The sequence below is a fragment of the Agrilus planipennis genome, unplaced genomic scaffold (assembly GCF_000699045.2).
Source record: "Agrilus planipennis isolate EAB-ADULT unplaced genomic scaffold, Apla_2.0 scaffold14, whole genome shotgun sequence".
In the NCBI taxonomy this organism is placed as follows: Eukaryota; Metazoa; Arthropoda; class Insecta; order Coleoptera; family Buprestidae; genus Agrilus; species Agrilus planipennis.
This window is the reverse complement of record NW_020442313.1, coordinates 1,328,181-1,348,726: the sequence shown is the minus strand read 5'-3', so window position 1 is coordinate 1,348,726 and position 20,546 is coordinate 1,328,181. Positions and strand designations below refer to the sequence as shown.

Below are 20,546 nucleotides of genomic sequence, written 5' to 3'. Positions count from 1 at the left end.
ATGTATATTGATATTACAATTCATCGTTCTTTTTCTTTTTCTGTTAATAAATATATACAATTTGTAGTTCTTCTCTCTATTAAAATACATAACTAACCAAAATAAAAAGTTGTTTATTTTCTAAGAATATGCTTTGTATGACGTCTGCTTAGTATGACGTGTTTGTCATTTCCCTCCTATATTCTACTGTACGTAGGTATCTAGAAGCCACTTCATTTTAAAAAAAGTAGTATCTGTATCTAGTAAGGAGTAGAGGCAACATGAAATAAAATTAGCGACAATTTCTTTTTTGTTTGTTCTTCTTAGACAGTATTTGTAACCTTCTAACACAATTTATTGTTTACCCCAAGCACTTTCAACCAACTCCAAATCGAATCCAAAATTTGAGACGTTATTATTGCCGTTTTTTTTGAAACTAAATAATCCTAATTCTGGAAGCAGCATATTTATATGTTTGGTAAACTTATAACAACAGAGGAATTTATCTCTCCATCCGCGTTATGAAACTGGAACGGTTTCCCGTTCGAATATAATTAATTGACCACTACTGGTGTGTAATATTTGGTACATTTATTATATTGTCTATAACTATATCGATAAATTGAGCAAATTATTCTAAACACGTTTAAAAGAATTATAAAAAATTTGCATACGCATTATAATATCGAATTATAAAGTCAAATTAATTATGAGAGTAATAAAGTTGGTGGGCAGCGATGCTACTATTTCAGTAAAATATTTTCGCGGATAGCAATGGGACGGGTAGCAATGGGACATCCCCTAAACGACACTGCCTTAATTATTATGTAATGATTATAACGAAACCACTACGAGTGGGTCGCGATTCCGAACTTGCTGCCTCTCATCAGCACGGTATAGGTAGTTTCGATTAACCATCATATCTCCTTGTAAATAAATGGATTGATATTAAGTAACAGGCAGTATAAAACCTTGCAAAGGTATCATGTATTTGCGAAACCAAATCTAATACGCGCGCTACTTTTATATGTTATAGGCATATTATCACTATAGTTTTGCTATATTATCATTAAGATGATTTCGTTTTTCAACAGAGACCGAGATAGGGACAGGGACTCTTCAATTCGTCGTCATGGAGATGGACGCGAGACGAGTGAGTCCCGATCACGGTCTCTCGGTTTGGGCATCTCTTCGATGGATTCACGGCATTCGCAAGAGTCAAACGGACTAGATTTGTATTATAATTCAAGACCGCCCGACTCGTCCGGTTCCTCTTGGGGCTATCAGCCGCCGCCTCCTGTTATTACGGAACAACCCAAATCGAGCATGCAACACTTTCAACCCTACGAAAGGACCTATCCGAACACTCTCGAAAGCTTAGCGGAAAAAGTTCATTCATTTGCACTTCCTGGCCGTAGAATGAGTGTCGGAACACAGCCATTATCATCTTCAAGGTGAAAATGATTGTTAAATGTAAAAAATAAAAAGAATGTTTTATATTCCACCTACTTACATTTTTGAGGTACCTCAATCGAACAAACCGAATGCTCATAACTCATTTAAGTAACAGTATGTCTGTCAACCCATGTTTCAAGACTATATGAATCTCAGAAACTTGCGTATTATCATATAGACTGACAGAATTTTGCGATAAATATAACTTAACTGTCGCGAATACCTTATTCAATCATCACGTTAGGAGGTGCTATATGTGGAAGATGCCAGGTGATTTAGGAAGGTATCAGTTAGATTACTTGTTAGGCAAAGATTTAAAAATTAAGTGAAGGACTATACATGTTCCAGGAGGAGACACACATAGCAATCATAACGTAGTAGTTATCAAGACCAATCTTAAAGTGAAAATTCTGAAACAAAAGGAAGGTAGGAGAAGAACTTAAAAAACAGGTGGAAAGAATACTATACGCAGGCCATGAGTTAGGAGATATATTAGAGAAGGAAGATAGTGTGGAAATGGATGAGCTAGGTTAACCCATAATAAGAGAAGAGTTCGATGTAACATTAAAAAAACTTACAGAATAATAAGGTATCAGGTATAGATGGGATACAATCGGAAATATTAAATCATGCAGGACAAGAGGTTAGAGATCGTATGTTTAAGCTAGTTAGTAACATTTACGAAAGCGGGAAAGTCCCGAAAGATTACAAACGGAACGTGTTAGTAACCATACTTAAAAAGAGAGGCGCGGATAAATGCGAGACATTTAGAACAATTAACTTAACTTCCCATGCCTCAAAAATCTTAGCTAGAATTGTACAGAGGAGGATGGAAAAAAGGGCGGAAGAACTATTAGTATATTTAGAAAAAGCTTTTGACATATTAAATGGGACAAGATGTTAAATATACTTAAAAATGTAGGGATGAGTTACAGAGNAGACATTTAGAACAATTAGCTTAACTTCCCATGCGTCAAAAATCTTAGCTAGAATTGTACAGAGGAGGATGGAAAAAAGGGCGGAAGAACTATTAGTATATTTAGAAAAAGCTTTTGACATATTAAATGGGACAAGATGTTAAATATACTTAAAAATGTAGGGATGAGTTACAGAGATAGAAGAGTGATACTTAGTTTGTATAAAGAGCAACAGGCAGTTATAGAGCTGGAGCAGCAACGTAGAGAAGGGAGTCAGACAAGGATGCACACTGACACCGCTACTTATATGATCTCCTTAGTGCGTCATAGGCAGCGTTCAGTTCTAATTCATATTGTGAAAAATATATGCTCAAAACTGAAGACTTAGTTACAGAATCAATGTTTTATTCCAGATTGTCCCAGCAAAGTCCGCACTATTATGTTCAACATCCTAGTACTGGCTCAAGAAGGATAATGCCTAGATCCGGTTCAGACCAACATTTACCCCACACGGAGTACGCGGATTACACAAGTATCACCCCCGCTGGACGGCATAGTTTACTTAGATCAAGTTTAAAATCTGGATCAACTCTTAGCAGGTATAATTGACAGAATTTTTTTATAAACTTTAAATCGCAATCAGATTCAAGTAAAATAAAATTTCCATTTGTTTTTGTCCTCATGATAATAAAAACCAAAATAGGGTGGACACCTTTGATTCTATATATCAAGTAAATACAGTGGATTTCATTTAGTACGACCTTGGTTGTAGCGACCACTGTGCTATAGCAAACGTCATATGTAAGTCCCCTGAATTTAAAGCATCCTTTAGAATAAAATTCATGTGGCTATAGCGACTTCGGAAGTAACGCCGAGTTCGGATGTAGCGACTGCTTTTAATGAATAATTTGTAATAAATCGCTAGTAATCCCATGCAGATATAGCGACCGGAGTCAGCCCTTAAAGACACAGAAAGCTTTCTTACCTTTTGTTTACATCAACACACATTGTCAACGAGTGTGGTGACCTTTACCGTGGTTTCTGAGTAGCAACTGCGTTTAGTAAACTTTTCAATAACTGTGACTTCCAGATATACATTTACTGTTAAAAATGGCGAAATCTCTGTCTGTATTTCTGTCCGTATCGCCTTTAACATTGCCTGTAATGAATTCTGGATATAGCGACGAAATTACAGTGGTCCCTTCGTTGTCGTTATACCCGAAATCCACTGTAAAAGTAAATCGACAAATCGTCTTTGGGTCAACTAACGAAAATATGTTCTTCGTGGAAAGACTATAAAAATTAAGTTATTACAACATGGAAATTATTTGTTAACTATTAGCATGCGTATAAAACCAAGCTTTAGCTGATAAATAAAAGATAACGATAAAAGAATACCGAAAAATTGAAATTAGCCCTGAAATGTCATTTTTACTGCATTTGCAACTTGTATAACAATTAAATGATAAGTCAAATCGAAATCATTTAATAAAGAAGAAACAAAACTGTTTATTCCTCGACAATTGTTTCGACCTCTAAAAGGTCATTTTCAAGAGTACAATAGTTAGAATGTTGTTAACAGTTACTAATGTATAAAATAATTCGAATAAAATAATTCGAAGTATACGAGCATACGTAATCCTAAAATAGCATCGTGCTACAGATGGCGTTTACTGCACCATTTGTAGTATTTTCTAAAAGTTACTATTGTACTCTTGAAAATGACCTTTTAGAGGTCGACACAGTTGTCGTGGAATAAACAGTTTTGTTGAAACATCCTTTCCTTTCTTTTCCTTTATTATTGAAAATGTTTCATCGAGAATACACCTTTGAAAGCTTAGAAATCTTTTTTTTTTAATACATACGGTCAATTTTGGAACAGGGACCTACAAATTATAGCCGTTTATTAAAACCAAATTATTATAATAAATCCACAATTTTCATACTTTTATTGTTATGATTTTTTTACATTATTCCTAGTCAAATAAACTATGATATACGTGTAGAACTAACAAACGTGTTCTCATTTAAACGCACCAATGACAATACCTTGCAAAGTTGAAAAAAAAATTTTAGATTTAATTAAGAGTAGATAGATGTCCATCAAGAGCGATAAAATGAATTGTCTCCGTATTTTAAGCAGATATAATCAAAGATATGTTGATCAAACACCACAAATGAGTGGACCAAAATACGGAACGGCAACGATGAGTCAATATGGTACACCTGGAACAGCAGGAACACTCAGCAGAAGGACAAGAGGTAGCTTGGACTATTCAAGTGATACGGAAGCTACTCTCGGTCCTAGAAGCAGTTATTACTACTACAGGTAAGTCCAGATGACATGCGATAAAAATCTTTTTTTATAGTTTAGTACCTCGAAATAAGAAAACGAAACGCTTTAACGATTATTCCACTCTTCTGTCTGTTTGTCGATTACCTAGAGCATAAATTTGTGCTTTAAGTCGACTCACTAATTAACAAACGTATGCGGTACCTACTCCACATTGACTTAAAATAAGGCGTAAAGGAAGGTCTCATCTAAAAATCATTTACTTCTAATACAGTGTGGAATTATTACGTGACAAACTTGATTTCCTTCACTTTGTCGTACAATATGGTGTTATCATTCTTCATCCATCACAAACAAATCTATGACTCTCGAAGATATTGGAATTGGAATTCAAAAATAATGAATCATAATTAATATCAACAGTTTCAAAATTGTTGAATTCCGTACGAAACTTTATTTGAGTACTTTATTTCAATTTTATCAACTTTCACGTTTTTCTACTAAATAGTAAAATTTGGAATTTGGAAAAAACAGAAGGAAAAAGAGAGATTATTATTATTAGCTTTGAACGAGAAATATGATGAGTGGTGTAAAAGGGTTCGTGTTCGTAATTAAGAAAGTGCTGTTAGTACAAGTGACAGAAGGGCCGTAAGATGACGAAATTAAGACGCTGTCCCGCGGTATACTAAAGTACCTGCTCATAATCTGAGATCCCCAATTTCCCACATTTTGTTATAAAAATTATATCTATCACCTATTTTACTATGCTCAATAGTACAATACATGTAAATTTTTACGCAAGTGGTCTGGAGGTATATTCTTATTTTAGCAAAAAATGGTCAATAAAACGAATTAAGTCAAACACTAGGATTACCTATATTAAGAGTATAATCTTTAGTCCCAATAGGCATGTATTTAGTTTATTCTGAAACAATCCAATGTTCTATTTAAAATCAACCCACAGACAATCCCTAGACAAAAAGTCAGTCTCTCTCGAGTCTCTCAGAGTCTTTCAGAGTCTCTGAGAGCGTCTCTCACAGTCTTTCACAGTCTCTCAGTTATTGCCTAGGTGTTTTTATGGATCTCTCACAGTCTCTATATGAGAGATTCGAACGACAAAATTGTTAATTCAGAGATTCGAGTCTCTTACGGAAAGATTGAATGAATAAAACCGAAAAATCGAGAGACTCGAGTCTCTCGTAGAAAGACTGGGATCTCTGAAATATGTTGAACTTGAAATTTTAACCATGGTATCAAGACACCAGAGATTCTAGTCTGTCGTTCAGAGACTGGATACGAAATGAGGATCTCTCTACGAGCGATTCGAGTCTCTCGTTCAGAGACGCTAAACAGTCTCGATGAGAAACGGAGACACGACTCTCGCTTTCAAAGACTCTGAGAGACTGAACATTTTTACCGAGTGAACTGAATATTGGTTATTCTTGATTTTAATTTATTTTATTGAAAATGTTTCACCAAGAGCTTACGGCGTCCTCACCGTAAACCAAAATATCCACAAAATTATTCTACAAGCGTGCCTAAAAAAATTCACTGTATTACATATCCATTTTAAGAATTCAAAGTCTGTAATAGAACGTGATCGTCTGATGAAAATAAAAACAATTTCCATCACGCAATTTCCTTTTTTAATTAATTAGGTATTACCGTTCAATATTAATTTTATTATTTTACATATCCTTCCAATTTAGCGACTCTTGATTTAAAATGTTTTACAGTCACAACAACAATTGATATTGATATTGAGCTGTATTTCAGATTTCACACAAAAAATAAAACATAAACTAGGAACCATTATTTGCCAATTATTTCCCCATTTCAAATGAATTCATGCTTTCAAAACAATATCATGCAAGGGTCGGTAAGAGCCCTAATGAGTTTTAAATTTAAAATCCGTAGGTATAAATATTATACCTGCAGTAACAATCTATGATTGCGATTAAAAGTTAGGTAGCTGTAATAATGAGATATTAAGCACCACTCTACATGTTTGCATTAGCTACTAGCGATCACATTTCCTCAGCAAGGTGTTCTAATCCTTTAATGCACGGGCTTCACACGAGGCAGTGTGAGTATCCCACAATTCGCGGATAAAATAAAAAATGCACATCTTAAATTATTGTTTTGACTCTAAGAATGTGTTGCATATTTTGAGACTGTTGAGTTTTTCCAGGGAGTCGACGTAAAGTTGATATTTTGAAGTGTCACATATGCCTTTAAAAAAATGACTTCATAACTAGGTCGTACATCGACTTCAGTCATCCTTTTTAAACACAAAATAGAAATTGGTAGATACAACATTCTACATTACAAGTAAATCTCAAAAAAGTGCTTACAAAAAGCAGTTTCAGTTGCAGTTTAGCTTATCCAAAAATTTTTGCAATTAGTGTATGTATATGTACCTACCATAAAGAAAAATACCGGTACACAGATGAACAAATAGAAAAACAAACTGTAAGTAGGTAATGGTGTTACCGTATAGTCTTTTGGCGTATAACATTCGATTTTTTTTATTAAAAAGCAACTTTTACAGTTTAGTAATTATTTTATCTAATCTCTGTAATCCCTATTTTTTTTGAAGTTAGCATTTTAATTTATCATTCTATTTTGACGTTTCGTATGTTTAAAGACGGAAAAGCGACACCTTAATACGTTCTCATATGTCCTTCTGCACGTGTTTTATTGAAAGCTATTAATCATTGAAATTTAAACCTTTAAATAATTTAAACTAAACTAAACAAAAAATTCCACATCCCTGCATCAAGCGAGTTGTTATTCAGAAAGTCCGTCAATAAAGAATCCAAAAACACCCTTTTTGAACCTGTATACGTCTGAATTCAAGAAATATTGCCCAAAATACTCATTATTTCCAAAATTTCTGAAACTAAACAAACTAAAAGTTTTCCAAAAATTTTACAGGTTCGCAAAATAAATTAAATAAAAAAGATATAGGTATGTACATCGTGAGTATACTTCATTTACTTTCTCTAGCAATGTGCCCCTTCCAATATCTTGGATGCGCGCTGGTAAAATCGTAGGTAGGGACAAAAAAAACTCACGCTTGTTCATTAAACATACTTTTTCATACAGTACCTGCCAAAAGTTTTGTTCAATCATGAATAGTAATGCGAGTTGAAAACAAGCGTTAAAGCCTTTAATATGTCTTCAAATATAAATAAACAACTCGTTGATATTTTCAGTAGTAATTAATACCAATAACAGCACATTTGAACAATATAATTTTAGTGGATAAAATGGTCAATTTTTCCGTGCAGTACTGTACGGATTATACGCTCCTCACCGATTAAGAGTTTGGCCGAGAGTTGTCTCCTTTCTTTTCTGGCCTAGTGCTGTTCTTTTCTACCTTGCACCGGTCATGCTAAAGGTCACATCGCTAGAGAAACTAAACAAAGTATAAAATAAAGCTGATAATAATCATTTGATTCATGGCCAACAATAGCAATCTCCCTATAATTTCCGAAAAAAAGTTAAATACTTCATATAAATAGAGAGTTACATAGTTAAATATCAGTGTCAGTAAAAATTCGCACTTGATTAGTTATTTATCCTTCCATTTCCCTGTTTTTATTTTCAGGAACCAAGGCGTAATACCGCACAGCACAATTCCCACACTGGGTCGAAATAATTCGCTAACGGCTGCAGACATAAGCACCAAGTTCAATTCATTGCCCCGCGATTCAGCCCGGGGTTCAACGACGAGGTGAGTTTGTAATTTTTCGAAAGATTATGACAAATTGATCTTCACAATCATCCGCCGTTCGCTTTCCTTCCTCTTTATGTAGGTTGAGCGCCATGAATAAAAGATTCGGAGATCGAAGCGTCTCGCTGGTACACGACGAATCTGACGGCACCCTGTCTGCCCCCGAAATGCCTTCGATACGAAAAGATAGGGGTGAGCAACAAATATACATAGCTTTATAGACCTTACACTGATCCAGTAAGCTATTGCTAACGGTACTAGTGCATACTTAATGTAACCTATTCAAAATCGACTGATAGATGACAGTAGTTTACGAATCGCAATTACTATTTTAAACGCTCTCTACATTTTACAGTAGTACATTTAACAAAAGCAATTGTCAGATGCTAAGTAGAATAATTATTCAGGAAAGAGTAACAAAAGGTAATGATAAAGTTCATCAATTAATATTCATATTGTTTGTAGCTAGGACAAAATCTCTAAATGCCTTCTCTCTTAATGTCTAAGGCAAAATAAATTAGTGATCTGTTGAAATTAAAGACGTTGAACGACGTAATATATCTAAGGTAAAGGTACAAAGTAGAGTAAGGATTCGGGCTATATTCTGTCCAGACGTTTCGTCGGCTACTGCGGTTGACATCCTCAGTAGTAGTGCTGCGTTGACAACGTGAACGTAGAATATATCTCGAAGTCTCAACAGCGTTGTTAACGCAGCACTACCACTGATGATGTCAGCCGCAGTAGCCGACGAAACGTCTGGATAGAATAGTTCACTTAAACCACGGCCCTATAGCCCGAATCTTCATTCTACTATGGATTCCAGCCGTGAAAGCCTTTGTTCTTATATTGTAAAGGTACAAAGTTTTAAGATACATTACTTCATACTACATTCAAAATAGTGTCATAGAATTGAAAATACAATGATCACCATTTTGAAATTTACATTTAGATAAATCTATATCTATACCTAATCTGCACAACCAATCAGTTTTATCTTTCGACGTAATAATGATCTCACTTAGTACATGGTATTCATGTGGCAAATAAGGAGTATGCCAGTAAAGAGATTCCTCATCAGGACCCTCGGAAAACAAATCAGCGATTCTGATGTCAAATATGCCTTATGAGCTTTTCATAAGAATCTGATGATTCAAACTTAACACAGTAGATGCTTACTTCTTAATTGCTCCATTTTTTTAAACTTGGATACTTGACGTTATTCAAACCAGTATAACCAGAACTACCATCACTAATACCAAACTATACACTATGAAAACTCAATAATTGATGAACATACGAGGAGACGTTTTTAAGTTCGCGGAATGGGGGGGGGGGTAAGAAGTGGAATTAAAAGTACAAACTTATTTTTCCTTTTCAATATATATTTACCTGCTATCCTTACACATTTTTCCGATCTTTCAATTAACTTACTGTATACCTTCGAATAAAAATGTTTTGTCTTTGTCTGAAAAATACGCTGAAACAGCATCCTTGACATCTTCGTCGCTTGAAAATTTCTTCCCACGAAGACTTTTTTCAAGTTTGGGAGTAGGTAATAATCGCTGGGAGCTAGGTCAGAACTGTAGCGTGGGTAAGCCAAAATTTCGAAGCCCCCCTTCTCCCAGACAGCCATCGCAACACTGCTTTTGTAAACAGGCGCGTTGTCGTGCACAAGGAGGACACCTTTGGTCAATTTTAATCTTCTTTTTTCTTTGACTGCTTCCTTTAACCGCTCTAGTATTGAAGCATAGCATTCTCCCATGTTGGAGACACCAATATCTTTATAATCGATCAACAGGATAACCTCTGAGTCCCAAAAGATTGTCGCCATGATTTTCCCAGCCGATTGTGAAACCTTAAACCTTTTGGGTGGTGGTGGGCCCTGTTAGCGCCACTGCATAGAGTCCTGTTTGGATTCAGGTTCACAATGATGAACCCAAGTATCACCCCTTATAACAATTCGAGTCAATATCTTTATCTTTACTACAGAGGTTCAAAAACGCGCGAGAACACTCCACACGCTGTTATTTTTGAAGCGAAGTGAGCATTCTCGGCGCTGACGTGAAGAATTTTAAAAATGGTTGTATCTGATAGTCCTACCATTTCTGCGAGCAGTTTCTTCCTAACCCGAACATCTTCATGTATTAATTTTTCGACTTTTTGAATTTATGAAGATTGGAAAAACTTTGGCGGTTGTATTAGAACAAACAAAATAGCTCAAAACCCCAACGCCAGAACACGACACTGTAGTTATCCGAAACACTTTTCTTCAGTCCCTAAAGAAGGTAACCTTGTTACCGAAAAGTGCTTCGGATAACTACAGTGTCGTGTTTTGGCGTTGGGGTTTTGAGCTATTCTGTTTGTTCGACTTTTTGAATGATTTCCGGAGTAGTCACCTCTATCGGCCGGGCTGGCCGTGGGTCGTCTTTACCTTTCTTAAAAAGGGTATGCCACTTGTAAGCCATGGTTTTACCTGGGCAAGGGTCCCCGTAAACGGATGACATCTCTTCCAGTACGGTTTGAACTGATTTTCCTTGCTTGATCAGGAACTATATAACAACGAAGTACTCGATTTTTTCCATATTTCACTATTTGTTCCCGATTGAGTTGTTTCGTCGACGACAGTTCGAAGACTACTGACCTAATTACGATAAAACTTAGTATTTTTACTAATAATGAGTAACTAAATTCGTAATGACTCGAATAACTACCCTCACTAATGACCTACTGACCCATTCCTCGAACTTAAAAACGCACTCTCGTAATACGAATAGAACAAATTCGGTGTTTTCCTTATGTTTCTGCGAGACCCCGAACTTTTTAATCCCCTCTTGTAATTAATTTTTTACGCTTTTAATGAATTTGATGCAACTTAGGGAGAATACCATCCGCTGGAGTGTTCACTTCAGATGAATACCGTCAATGGCTGAGTCGTACCCCTTCGACTTCGGCAATATACGAACAAATAAGGGCGTCTAGGGACGTCCTGAATCAACAACGGGCGGCCAGATTCACTTACAGCGCCGAGAACATACATCAGGCATTGAAAAATGTAGGCACCGAATATTTATGTATTTTGTAGACTATTTGACTTTATTGAATCGCTCTTTTCAGGCCGAAGGAAGTTATTACGGTGCATACGGAAGACCGGGGACAACTTCGACACTTGACAGGCATTTCACGCGAACTCAACACCCAACAGTGCCTGCTCGATCTTTATCAACACAACATATTACCTCATCCACATCAGGTATTTACGATTTACTGAATTATGTATTTATATATTACACTATGTAAAAAGCAACAGCAACATTTGTTACCTCTTTCAAATTATTACATGAATTTTATTAATCTTAAGCAATAAAAAAAAATACTACGTGTAATTATACAACACGCTGCTGAAGTGAAACTTCTTCAAGCACACAAACATACCGGGATAGGGGGTTAAGGAATTGGTTTAATGGGATTATTTGTACACTATGCTTCGCACGGGTGCAATGCTGATAGTAAATATACTATAAAATGTCTTTATATACAACAATCACAGCTTTTTTGTCATTAGACAATACAAACCGCCCGGTACCGCCACAACCGCTACGTCCCTGCATTTTAAGTCTGTAATATCTTCGACAATATTCATTTAAATTACATGCTGTAAAGGGCCATATTGATCTATATTCAATGCACAATGTATTTAAAAGTACTCAATTGGATAAGGATTAATGCTGTATTGCTTAAAATCGCTTCGTAAGTAAGCCATTATTTCTCGTAAAAAGTAAATGATAAAAAATGGTTATTGTGGGTTATCCCTAAGATATAGACGTATACCATCCCGGACTTTTTTGTAGACCTTTTTAAGGTGTACAACACTGTAGTACATTATTTTGATCTCTCGTAGAGTTCAGCCAGCGTTTGCAATGTAAGCGAAAAAAAATGTGTTTATTTACGACATATCATTACAAACCTCTAAAATTATCAGTGTTTCTCTACTATATTATGCATGTATTATACATGTAAACCTTCCTCTTGAATTACTCTATCTACTAAAAAGAAACGCATTAAAATCCGTTGCGTAGCTTTAAAGATCTAAGCATACATAGGGCCAGATAGCGGGGGAAATGCGTTGCATGATTTCGTTACATAGCAGCTCGCATGAAACGAACTTACCCTACCGTGCGTAAAGAAGTTTCACATCAAAAACATTTTTCCAATAGCATTATCATCATCGAGGTCTCCATCAATGCGTCGGATGAGACAACTGTTAGATTTAGATTCTGGAAGGGCTGCAGCCGCCCCAAGCCCAGTACCAACTCCCAGTGGCACATTACCACGAGGACAACGCCAGCTGGATATCAACCCTGCTGGTAAAATTGCTTTTTCATGAGCCTTACATTCAATTATTTCGATCATGTCCCTTTTAGAATTCTTAAAGTATAAAATAGACAAACCAGGAGGTGTCGGTGGAACAGGACTTCCCATGAGCGGTACACTTCCGTCGACTGATGAACCCGTAAGCGGTATGCTTTGGGTTCATTTATTAGCAGGAAGAGGTCTCAGACCATCCACTGGTGGCTCTACAGCTACTACCCCTGTGACACCAAGCGGAAGTACGCCTAGTATAGGTAAGTAACCAGCAACCTATACAATTATTACAGGATCTAGACTAATAATCTGTTTTTTTGGCACATACCGTACATCATAGAAACATTAGATATGCCAAAATGAAACTTTTGAGTACTTTTTACAATTATAATTTGAGATATGTTTTCTTCCACCGGAAATTCTTAATATTTTTCACAGAAATATATGCAAATTAACAAGGACTGATGGTTGAAAGGACTGATGGTGCAGGTGCGAATACAAATCTTGCTAACCTGAATCAGTCCTAGTACATGCCAAAAACTATTAAAACATTCGTCATACATTATTTGTTTTATGTCTTGCCACTTTTTCTAGTCTGAACACTTTGGTCAAGGTTTGTGGCTGGATTTGTTGTATTTCAGCTCTAATTCTACTCTACAATTCTTCAATTTTTTCCGGTTTATTGAAATAGACTTTAGATTTCAGATAACTCCATAGATAAAAATCGAATGGGTTCAGGTTTTAGAGATCTAATTGACCATTCGGGTGACCCATCCTGTTTAAGCCATACAGAATCTGCTAAGTAAATAAACAGTGACAGTTTCAGCTCAAAATCCTATGTATTTTCTTATGAAGGATAATTTTCGTTCTTTTTTCTGCCTTTTTCACTTATACTCCTACTGCTTTTTTTTTAACTGGAAGAAAAAATCGCGGACGGAGTTCGGGTATATTTAGGTTTTCAGCATTTGAGTAAAACCCACTTTATCTGGGTATTATGTAATTTTATAGTTGGTCTAAGTACATGAAACATAGCTAAAATTCGACGCAGAATTTAAAAATGTAATAAAAAATGGGTTCTTCCATTTGAAAAAATAAAGTTGGTGGTAGTCGTTCATTTTTGGGCCACCATGTATACATTAATTTACCATTAAAAAAACCCGCAGCCAAAAATTAAGATCGACGTATCCGAGCAAATTTTAAATGAATTTGTTCCACGCGTTCTTTACTGTTTTTATGCATTTTACTATCTGTCTTAAACTAAAAAAAAAATTTAATTTCCAGGCGGTTCTGGAACCCTACGGGACCTTTACTGCGTTTTGGAATGTGATAGAGTTCATAAAGCTAGGACAGTTGTAAGTGAACCTTAAACTATAAAAGTGACTACATATTTGTGTTTCAAATTCTATAAGTAGTTCTGGCAACAATTCCATTCCTAGCTTAGTAGATGTGTAGTAACACAACTTCCTTGAATTCAGGTTAGAACAGGAGACCTCGTATTTGACTGGGATGAAAGTTTCGAGTTAGATCTGGTGAACAATCGCGAATTGGATCTTCTTGTGTATTCGTGGGATCCACAATATCGACACAAACTCTGTTACAAGGGATCTGTTCATCTGCCATCGTTACTAAAAACGGGGCCGTTACACCAACTCGCCCTGAAAATCGAGCCGAGGGGTAAAGCAATTGTTGTCTTACACACCCCATTCAAACAGACTTTGTAATATTCTTGTTTCAGGGACGCTTTACCTACGATTAAGGTACACCGACTCGCACACTGTCTACCGAAGGAAAGCCGTTTCTAGTATAAGTTTGACGAGAACAACGAACCCTCCCCTGTTTGGGGTCGACTTGGAAACAGTCGTAAGTTTAATTTCTTTGTGTTTGACGAGGTAATGGGGTGGAATTCATTTCGTGAAATTTTGATGAATTGTCTGTTAAAAGGTTTAGCAGTGAACCTTCTCTTTGTCAGTAAACGAATATTCACTTTGGTCTGAATAAATTTCTTGCTTGATTACATCATTAGCATTAATGTGGAAACTTATTACATGGAGGGTAGTACAATCATTATCTTGCATAAAATTTTCTTTATCAACATGACAGAGTCAAAAATATGTAATTCCATTAAATATTTTACAATGTAGAGTGAAGAACAATGTTGCTACCCCCATTGTTTTATCCTTCCATTTCTTTTATCGTAGGGAGTAAATAGATCATGGCTTCATGCAATTTTATTATTAAAAAAAGGTACTTTTAGATTCCACACCTATGAAGGGACAAATGTTTATACAAAAATATTTTTTTCTCAGGTTAGTAGAGAATCTAGGACAGGAGGAGTACCCGGGGGAGTTGCTACTGGTTTAATTGCGGGCACATTACAAGTTCCTTTAATCGTTAAACGATGTGTTGAAGAAGTTGAGAGGAGAGGTTTAGACATTATAGGTAAATATGATTAAGTACTTGTAAAATTTTGAGGGCTACGATATGAGTACGAGGATGAAACTGATGGTGCAATTTCTTCCTGAAACTTAGCATTAGTAGAAAACATCATCTTCATCATCATAAGGTTGTCAGTCCTGAAACTTTTTCTTATTTCATACTAATCCTTTATTTTCCTTAAAACTAAAACATCCCACATCCTTAACTATTTGCGAACAGTAATCTAATCTGGATCTATCTCTACTCCTCTTAACTCCTATTTCTATCTCTAACATGTCTCTGACTAGACGTTCATGCCTGAGAAGGTGTCCTACCAACCTATCCGGCCTATTTTTTATCGACTTTCATAGAGTCCTCTGTTCTCTTATTCTTTCTAATATCTCATTTCTTATTTTCTCTATCCACGGTATCCTCATCATTCGCCTGGAACTTCACATTTCGAACGCTTCTAAACTTTTCTTTTCTGCCGCGCTCACTGTCCATGTTTCGCATCCGTACAGCGCCGCGCTCCAAACATACACCTTTAACAACCTTTTTCGAATTTCTAAATTAACCGTTCGCGACCATAGAAGTGCCTTCTTTTTATTGAAGGCCATATGATCCTGCTGTATCCTCTGCTTTATATCCCTCCTACTCCTTCCGCCCTGACTTATCTGACTTCCTAGACACCTAGAATCGGCCACTTCTTCTAATTTTTCGTCTCCTATCTTTATATTCACTCTTTCTCTACTTTTTCTTCTCTTGCATACCAGTATTTTTCATGGCTGAAAAGTTGTCCTACCAATCTATCTCCACTATTTCTCATTTACTTCCACAGCGTCCTCTGTTCTCCTGCTAAATATTAATAACACTTTTTTTTGTTCAATTGCAGGACTTTATCGACTTTGTGGTTCTGCTACAAAGAAACGAATTCTCAGGGAAGCTTTCGAGCGTAACAGCAGGTCTGTTGACCTTACTCCAGAAAACGTTCCTGACATAAACGTCATCACTGGTGTCCTCAAGGACTACTTAAGGGAATTGCCTGAACCATTATTTACTAAGTGTCTTTATCAGATGATGGTAGACGCGTTGGGAGTGTGTCTCCCCGACGATCCTGAAGGAAATGCCAAGCTCATGTTCTCCATACTGGACTGCTTACCGAGAATTAATAGGGTGAGTCTTAGAATTTTTACACACATTCAATGTTCAACAATTTTGAATCCTCTATTCGAACACCAATTGCACACCTTTAATTTTTTCTCCAAGAATATTTTGTTTTTAATTTGTTTCAGGCAACCCTGATTTTTATTATGGACCATTTATCGTTAGTGGTATCAGCATCAGACAGGAACAAAATGTCCGCTCAAAACTTAGCAACAGCCCTAGCGCCTCCCCTAATGTTACAATCAAACGAAACAACCACCCCAGGATGTCGACTGCCAGACCTGGACTACTCCCAACCTATCAGCTTACTGAAGTACCTTTTGCAAATATGGCCTGTACCTAAACATCGAGGTAATGTGTTATTTTTTTATTGCAAAAATGTTTGTACAAAAACATCCCACTTAGTTTTTTTTGGTCCAATGTAACACACCTTTCCCTTTTAAAGCTGTACTCATAGAACAGAGAAGAAAAATTTTAATGAAACTCTAAATAGAGATATACTTCTTGTTTCATCAGTTGTTTTTGGAAATCTTTGTCGTACTTCATCTACTTTCTCTAGCGATTTGCCCCTTCCAATGTCTTGGACGCGCGTTGGCAAAATAGTAGACAGGAAGTTCATTATACTCTCAACTCTTGTTCATTAAACATACTTTTTCATACAGTACCTGCCAAAAGTGTTGTTCAATCATGAATAGTAGTGCGAATCGAAAACAAGCGTTAAAGCCTTTAATATGTCTTCAAATATAAATAAACATCTCGTTGATATTTTCAGTAATAAATGGTACCAATAACAGCACATTTGAGTAATGCAATTGTAGTGGATAAAATGGTCAATTTTTCCGTGCAGTTAAGAGTTTGGCCGAGAGTTGTCTCCTTCCTTTTCTGACCTAGTGCTGTTCTTTTCTACTTTGCGCCGGTCAAACTGAAGGTCACATCGATACAGAAAGTATACGAAGTATACTTTCTTCTTGCAATTCTTACGTTTTTCATTATATTCCTAAATTAAAGAAAATAACAGTATTTTGTAGTTTAAATTTGACTAATGTAAATGTCGAGCTTGCTAGATTGGTGTAGCAATAAAACTTGACATGTGGCGATGTTGTTGGTATTGAGAGTGGTGCGTTTCCAGACAGGTCGGCGCGCCAAGCTAGCCGAGCAGCGTGGAGACAGTCGCAGTGCGTTGCCTCTGGGAGGTCAACAGATGGTTCTGGTGCGCGCGCCGTCTCGGCCCTCAGCGGCTCCGTGTCCTCCTCCTCTTCGCTCAGCAGTCTCGGAATATCGAGGCCCTGTGCAACAGGTCCAATCACATCAGACACTCGTAAGTACTACAAAAACACCAACTGTTCCACTTTCCCCTTTCCTTTTTCAAAGATTCTAAGACAGACGTGCAATTTTTGTAAAATTAGGACCCATCATCAGCAAGCAAAGGTCTCTACCGTCCTCTTTCTCCTCGGGCCGGTCCGCTTCCATCGGTACCGGCAGGTCTCAAGCCGCGCCAAGTGATAGTATCCTCACCAGGTTCGCCAAGCAGTAGCAGCGATTCTCAATCGGGTTCCGACTCCGTTAAACACTGTCTGCCACACGGACGCATCGGTTCGCCCAAAGTGCGCGCCCCCCCATCGCCCAGCTCTCGTCACTCGCCCTCGATCGCGAACGGTCCCCAATCTTCCGCTGCCACGCAGCTGCGAAGCTCGCCTTCGGTCACGCTGTCGAGTCTCCGTAACTCCCCGTCTTCTGCTACGGTCAGTTCGCCGGGTCCGAAGCACTCTCCGTCGATAAGCAGCTTGGCAAGGGCCTCTCCCTCCCTGATGTCGGCGTCGGCCACAACCAGGTCCAGCTCTCCCGCCATGCAAGCAACCTCAGCAGGTCTGAATGTCACAATGGCCACAACGACCCCATCGTTCTCCTCATCGACCACAATTAGCAGTACAGCTAGCAACATTTTTGGAAGCACGTATACAACACAACAACCGTTAACGTACGCGAGCACAAATCCATTTTTAACAGGTGCTTACATGCAATACGCTCCAGGCGAATCCGGTAGTTTCATGGAGAAGTACAACACGATAAGTTCGACGAAAGATTTCTCGAAACCGTTTTCATTTTCCGATAGCAGTTATGGCGATGCCAACAAGTACAGCACTTTAAATACGAAGAACATTTACGGTACATCAGACTCGCTCTTTGGAACTTCTGATACACGGTACGACTCTAAGAATGGTTATCTTAGTACCGGCGGTTACGGGAGTGATAAGTACAGTCCAAGCCCCACTCCTAGCAGGGAGAGCAAAACAAGTAGTTTCGATACGAGTCCTAACGTTACTCAAAGTAATGGTACTGTCCACCTGACGGTGGAAGATACTCCCACTCCCACCAGCAGTATTGAAACGGAGGACAGCACCACTAGAGAGGTTGGCGAGAAAGATGTTGAGGGAGACGGCGAGCAAAGTGACTAAACGGAGGGAGGTTCTAAAGCAAGCCGACTCTGATGATTACCGACAACAAGGGTTGTAATCTTTGTATGACAAACTAATTATTTCAACTGTGACAACAGGTTAAAGAAAAATAGTTTACTTAACACAATTTTCTATGTTTAACGGGATGATATTGTAATAAGATGCATATACTATTACGTGTGGACGTACTGATATTTTGCAAGAACAACTGTTGAGTTTATTATTATTATTATTATTACTTATATTAAATTGTCTGCTTGTAGAATCAAATTTAACGGTTAGAATCGTTGTTAAAAAAATATATTAAAAAACTATATTAAGTATATGCGCAATGGGATATAGAGAATTATTACTTCATACTACTAATAATAATAATACTAACTACTAATACTGTACTACTACGTATAACCGTAGGCGTGTGTGTATACTAGGATTTTAGAGAATGTTTTTTGCACAATTTCAAGACTTCCTTTTGTTCTGTAACGTTAACGCTTATATTCTAAAGAAGACGATGGAGAAGACTAAGGAGAAAAGTCTTTTACAAGCAAAAAAAACTTGGCGCGACATATTGGCGGGGACTGAACTGCACAAAAAAAGATACTTTGATGATCACTGCCATTAATTTAAAGTAGGCAGGATGTACCTATAACTAGAAAATTTTTAGCCAATTTAGCTACGTAACGTACTAAATAACTAACTAACTAACTAACTAACAAATACGATGTAAAAAATGAATTTTAGGAAATACTCGTTAGAATTAAAAATTATAAAAAAAGAAGGCCGTGTTTATCGGCCGATTTAATCACATCATTAGAAAAAACCTAATCATAAATGCCACTCATATCGCTACTTACTTTTTCTAAAATAATGATAATTAAAAACAATGAAACAAAGGAATAACGATACCTACTATCATCGTACCTAACATAATATCGCTTGTCATACAACTTTTCGATCATCAATAATAACAATAATAATATGCAGGTTCGCATCCCAATGGGATTTGATGGACAAAAACCATTATCCATTTACTAATGTAAATAATATTGATCTACGCGGTCAGCTGTTTTTTCTTTATATGTGATTACATGACGTAACTAATAGTGTTCTTCAAAATTTGTTTACTCATCTACTAATTGTTGATTGACATTTGTAATCAATATGATATCGTATATGTACAGATTGACAAAAACTACTAATGTTGTATTGTTATGTTGACACTTTGCTAACACCATTTCCGAAATCATTTCATGCTCGCCGTTCATACACAAAACACATTTCATCGAACAATATTCTCACAAAAATGCTTATACTTTTTTTTGTTAACTAAAAGAAAACACAGAATCTTAAGGTTTGATTTGCTTACAACAAGATGTGGGACCCAACCTAACCTAACGTTTCAGCAATCTGAATGGTTTTGACAGCGTTGTTCCATAATCGCATTAACAATGAGACATTTAGAAGAATTTTTGTAAGGTTAATTTCAATACAGTGAAGTGAATTAATTTTTAACCTCAAGTTAATTCAAAAATTTAATTCACTTTAACGTATTTAAATTAACCCTCCAAAAATTCTCCTAAATGTCTCATTGTTAATAACGATTATACATTGGTTCGATGATTCTGTGACCTACGAAGTTAGGTATGTATCATTGTTGTTGCTACTGTCATCTCTCGAGGCTTAGTGTTAAGCAATGGTTCGTAAAGCCAGAAATCCGAGTTCGATTCCCGGCGAGAGCATCACAGCAACAATATTTTTTTCTTAGT

The 20,546-nt window shown here is 36.8% G+C and overlaps 1 protein-coding gene across 7 annotated transcripts in view; it reads left to right on the top strand.

Moving 5' to 3' along the window:
* Positions 1-20,271, top strand: part of LOC108737721 (rho GTPase-activating protein 100F) — a 107,090-nt gene extending 86,819 nt beyond the window's left edge. For 5 of the 7 annotated variants that reach the window (XM_018470796.1, XM_018470806.1, XM_018470822.1 and 2 more), the window contains 17 exons: positions 1,074-1,433; positions 2,765-2,950; positions 4,492-4,680; positions 8,258-8,383; positions 8,466-8,575; positions 11,260-11,435; positions 11,498-11,633; positions 12,598-12,747; positions 12,805-13,005; positions 14,027-14,097; positions 14,221-14,419; positions 14,481-14,605; positions 15,052-15,184; positions 16,053-16,333; positions 16,453-16,675; positions 17,458-17,642; positions 17,731-20,271. In XM_018470796.1, coding sequence (XP_018326298.1) covers positions 1,074-1,433; positions 2,765-2,950; positions 4,492-4,680; positions 8,258-8,383; positions 8,466-8,575; positions 11,260-11,435; positions 11,498-11,633; positions 12,598-12,747; positions 12,805-13,005; positions 14,027-14,097; positions 14,221-14,419; positions 14,481-14,605; positions 15,052-15,184; positions 16,053-16,333; positions 16,453-16,675; positions 17,458-17,642; positions 17,731-18,780 — 3,901 coding nt within the window. In that variant the 3' untranslated portion in view covers positions 18,781-20,271. Of the gene's footprint in view, positions 1-1,073; positions 1,434-2,764; positions 2,951-4,491; positions 4,681-8,257; positions 8,384-8,465; positions 8,576-11,259; positions 11,436-11,497; positions 11,634-12,597; positions 12,748-12,804; positions 13,006-14,026; positions 14,098-14,220; positions 14,420-14,480; positions 14,606-15,051; positions 15,185-16,052; positions 16,334-16,452; positions 16,676-17,453; positions 17,643-17,730 lie in introns of all 7 variants that reach the window. The other 2 variants (XM_018470814.1, XM_018470847.1) reach the window with 2 other exon arrangements.
* Positions 20,272-20,546: the final 275 nt, after the last annotated feature.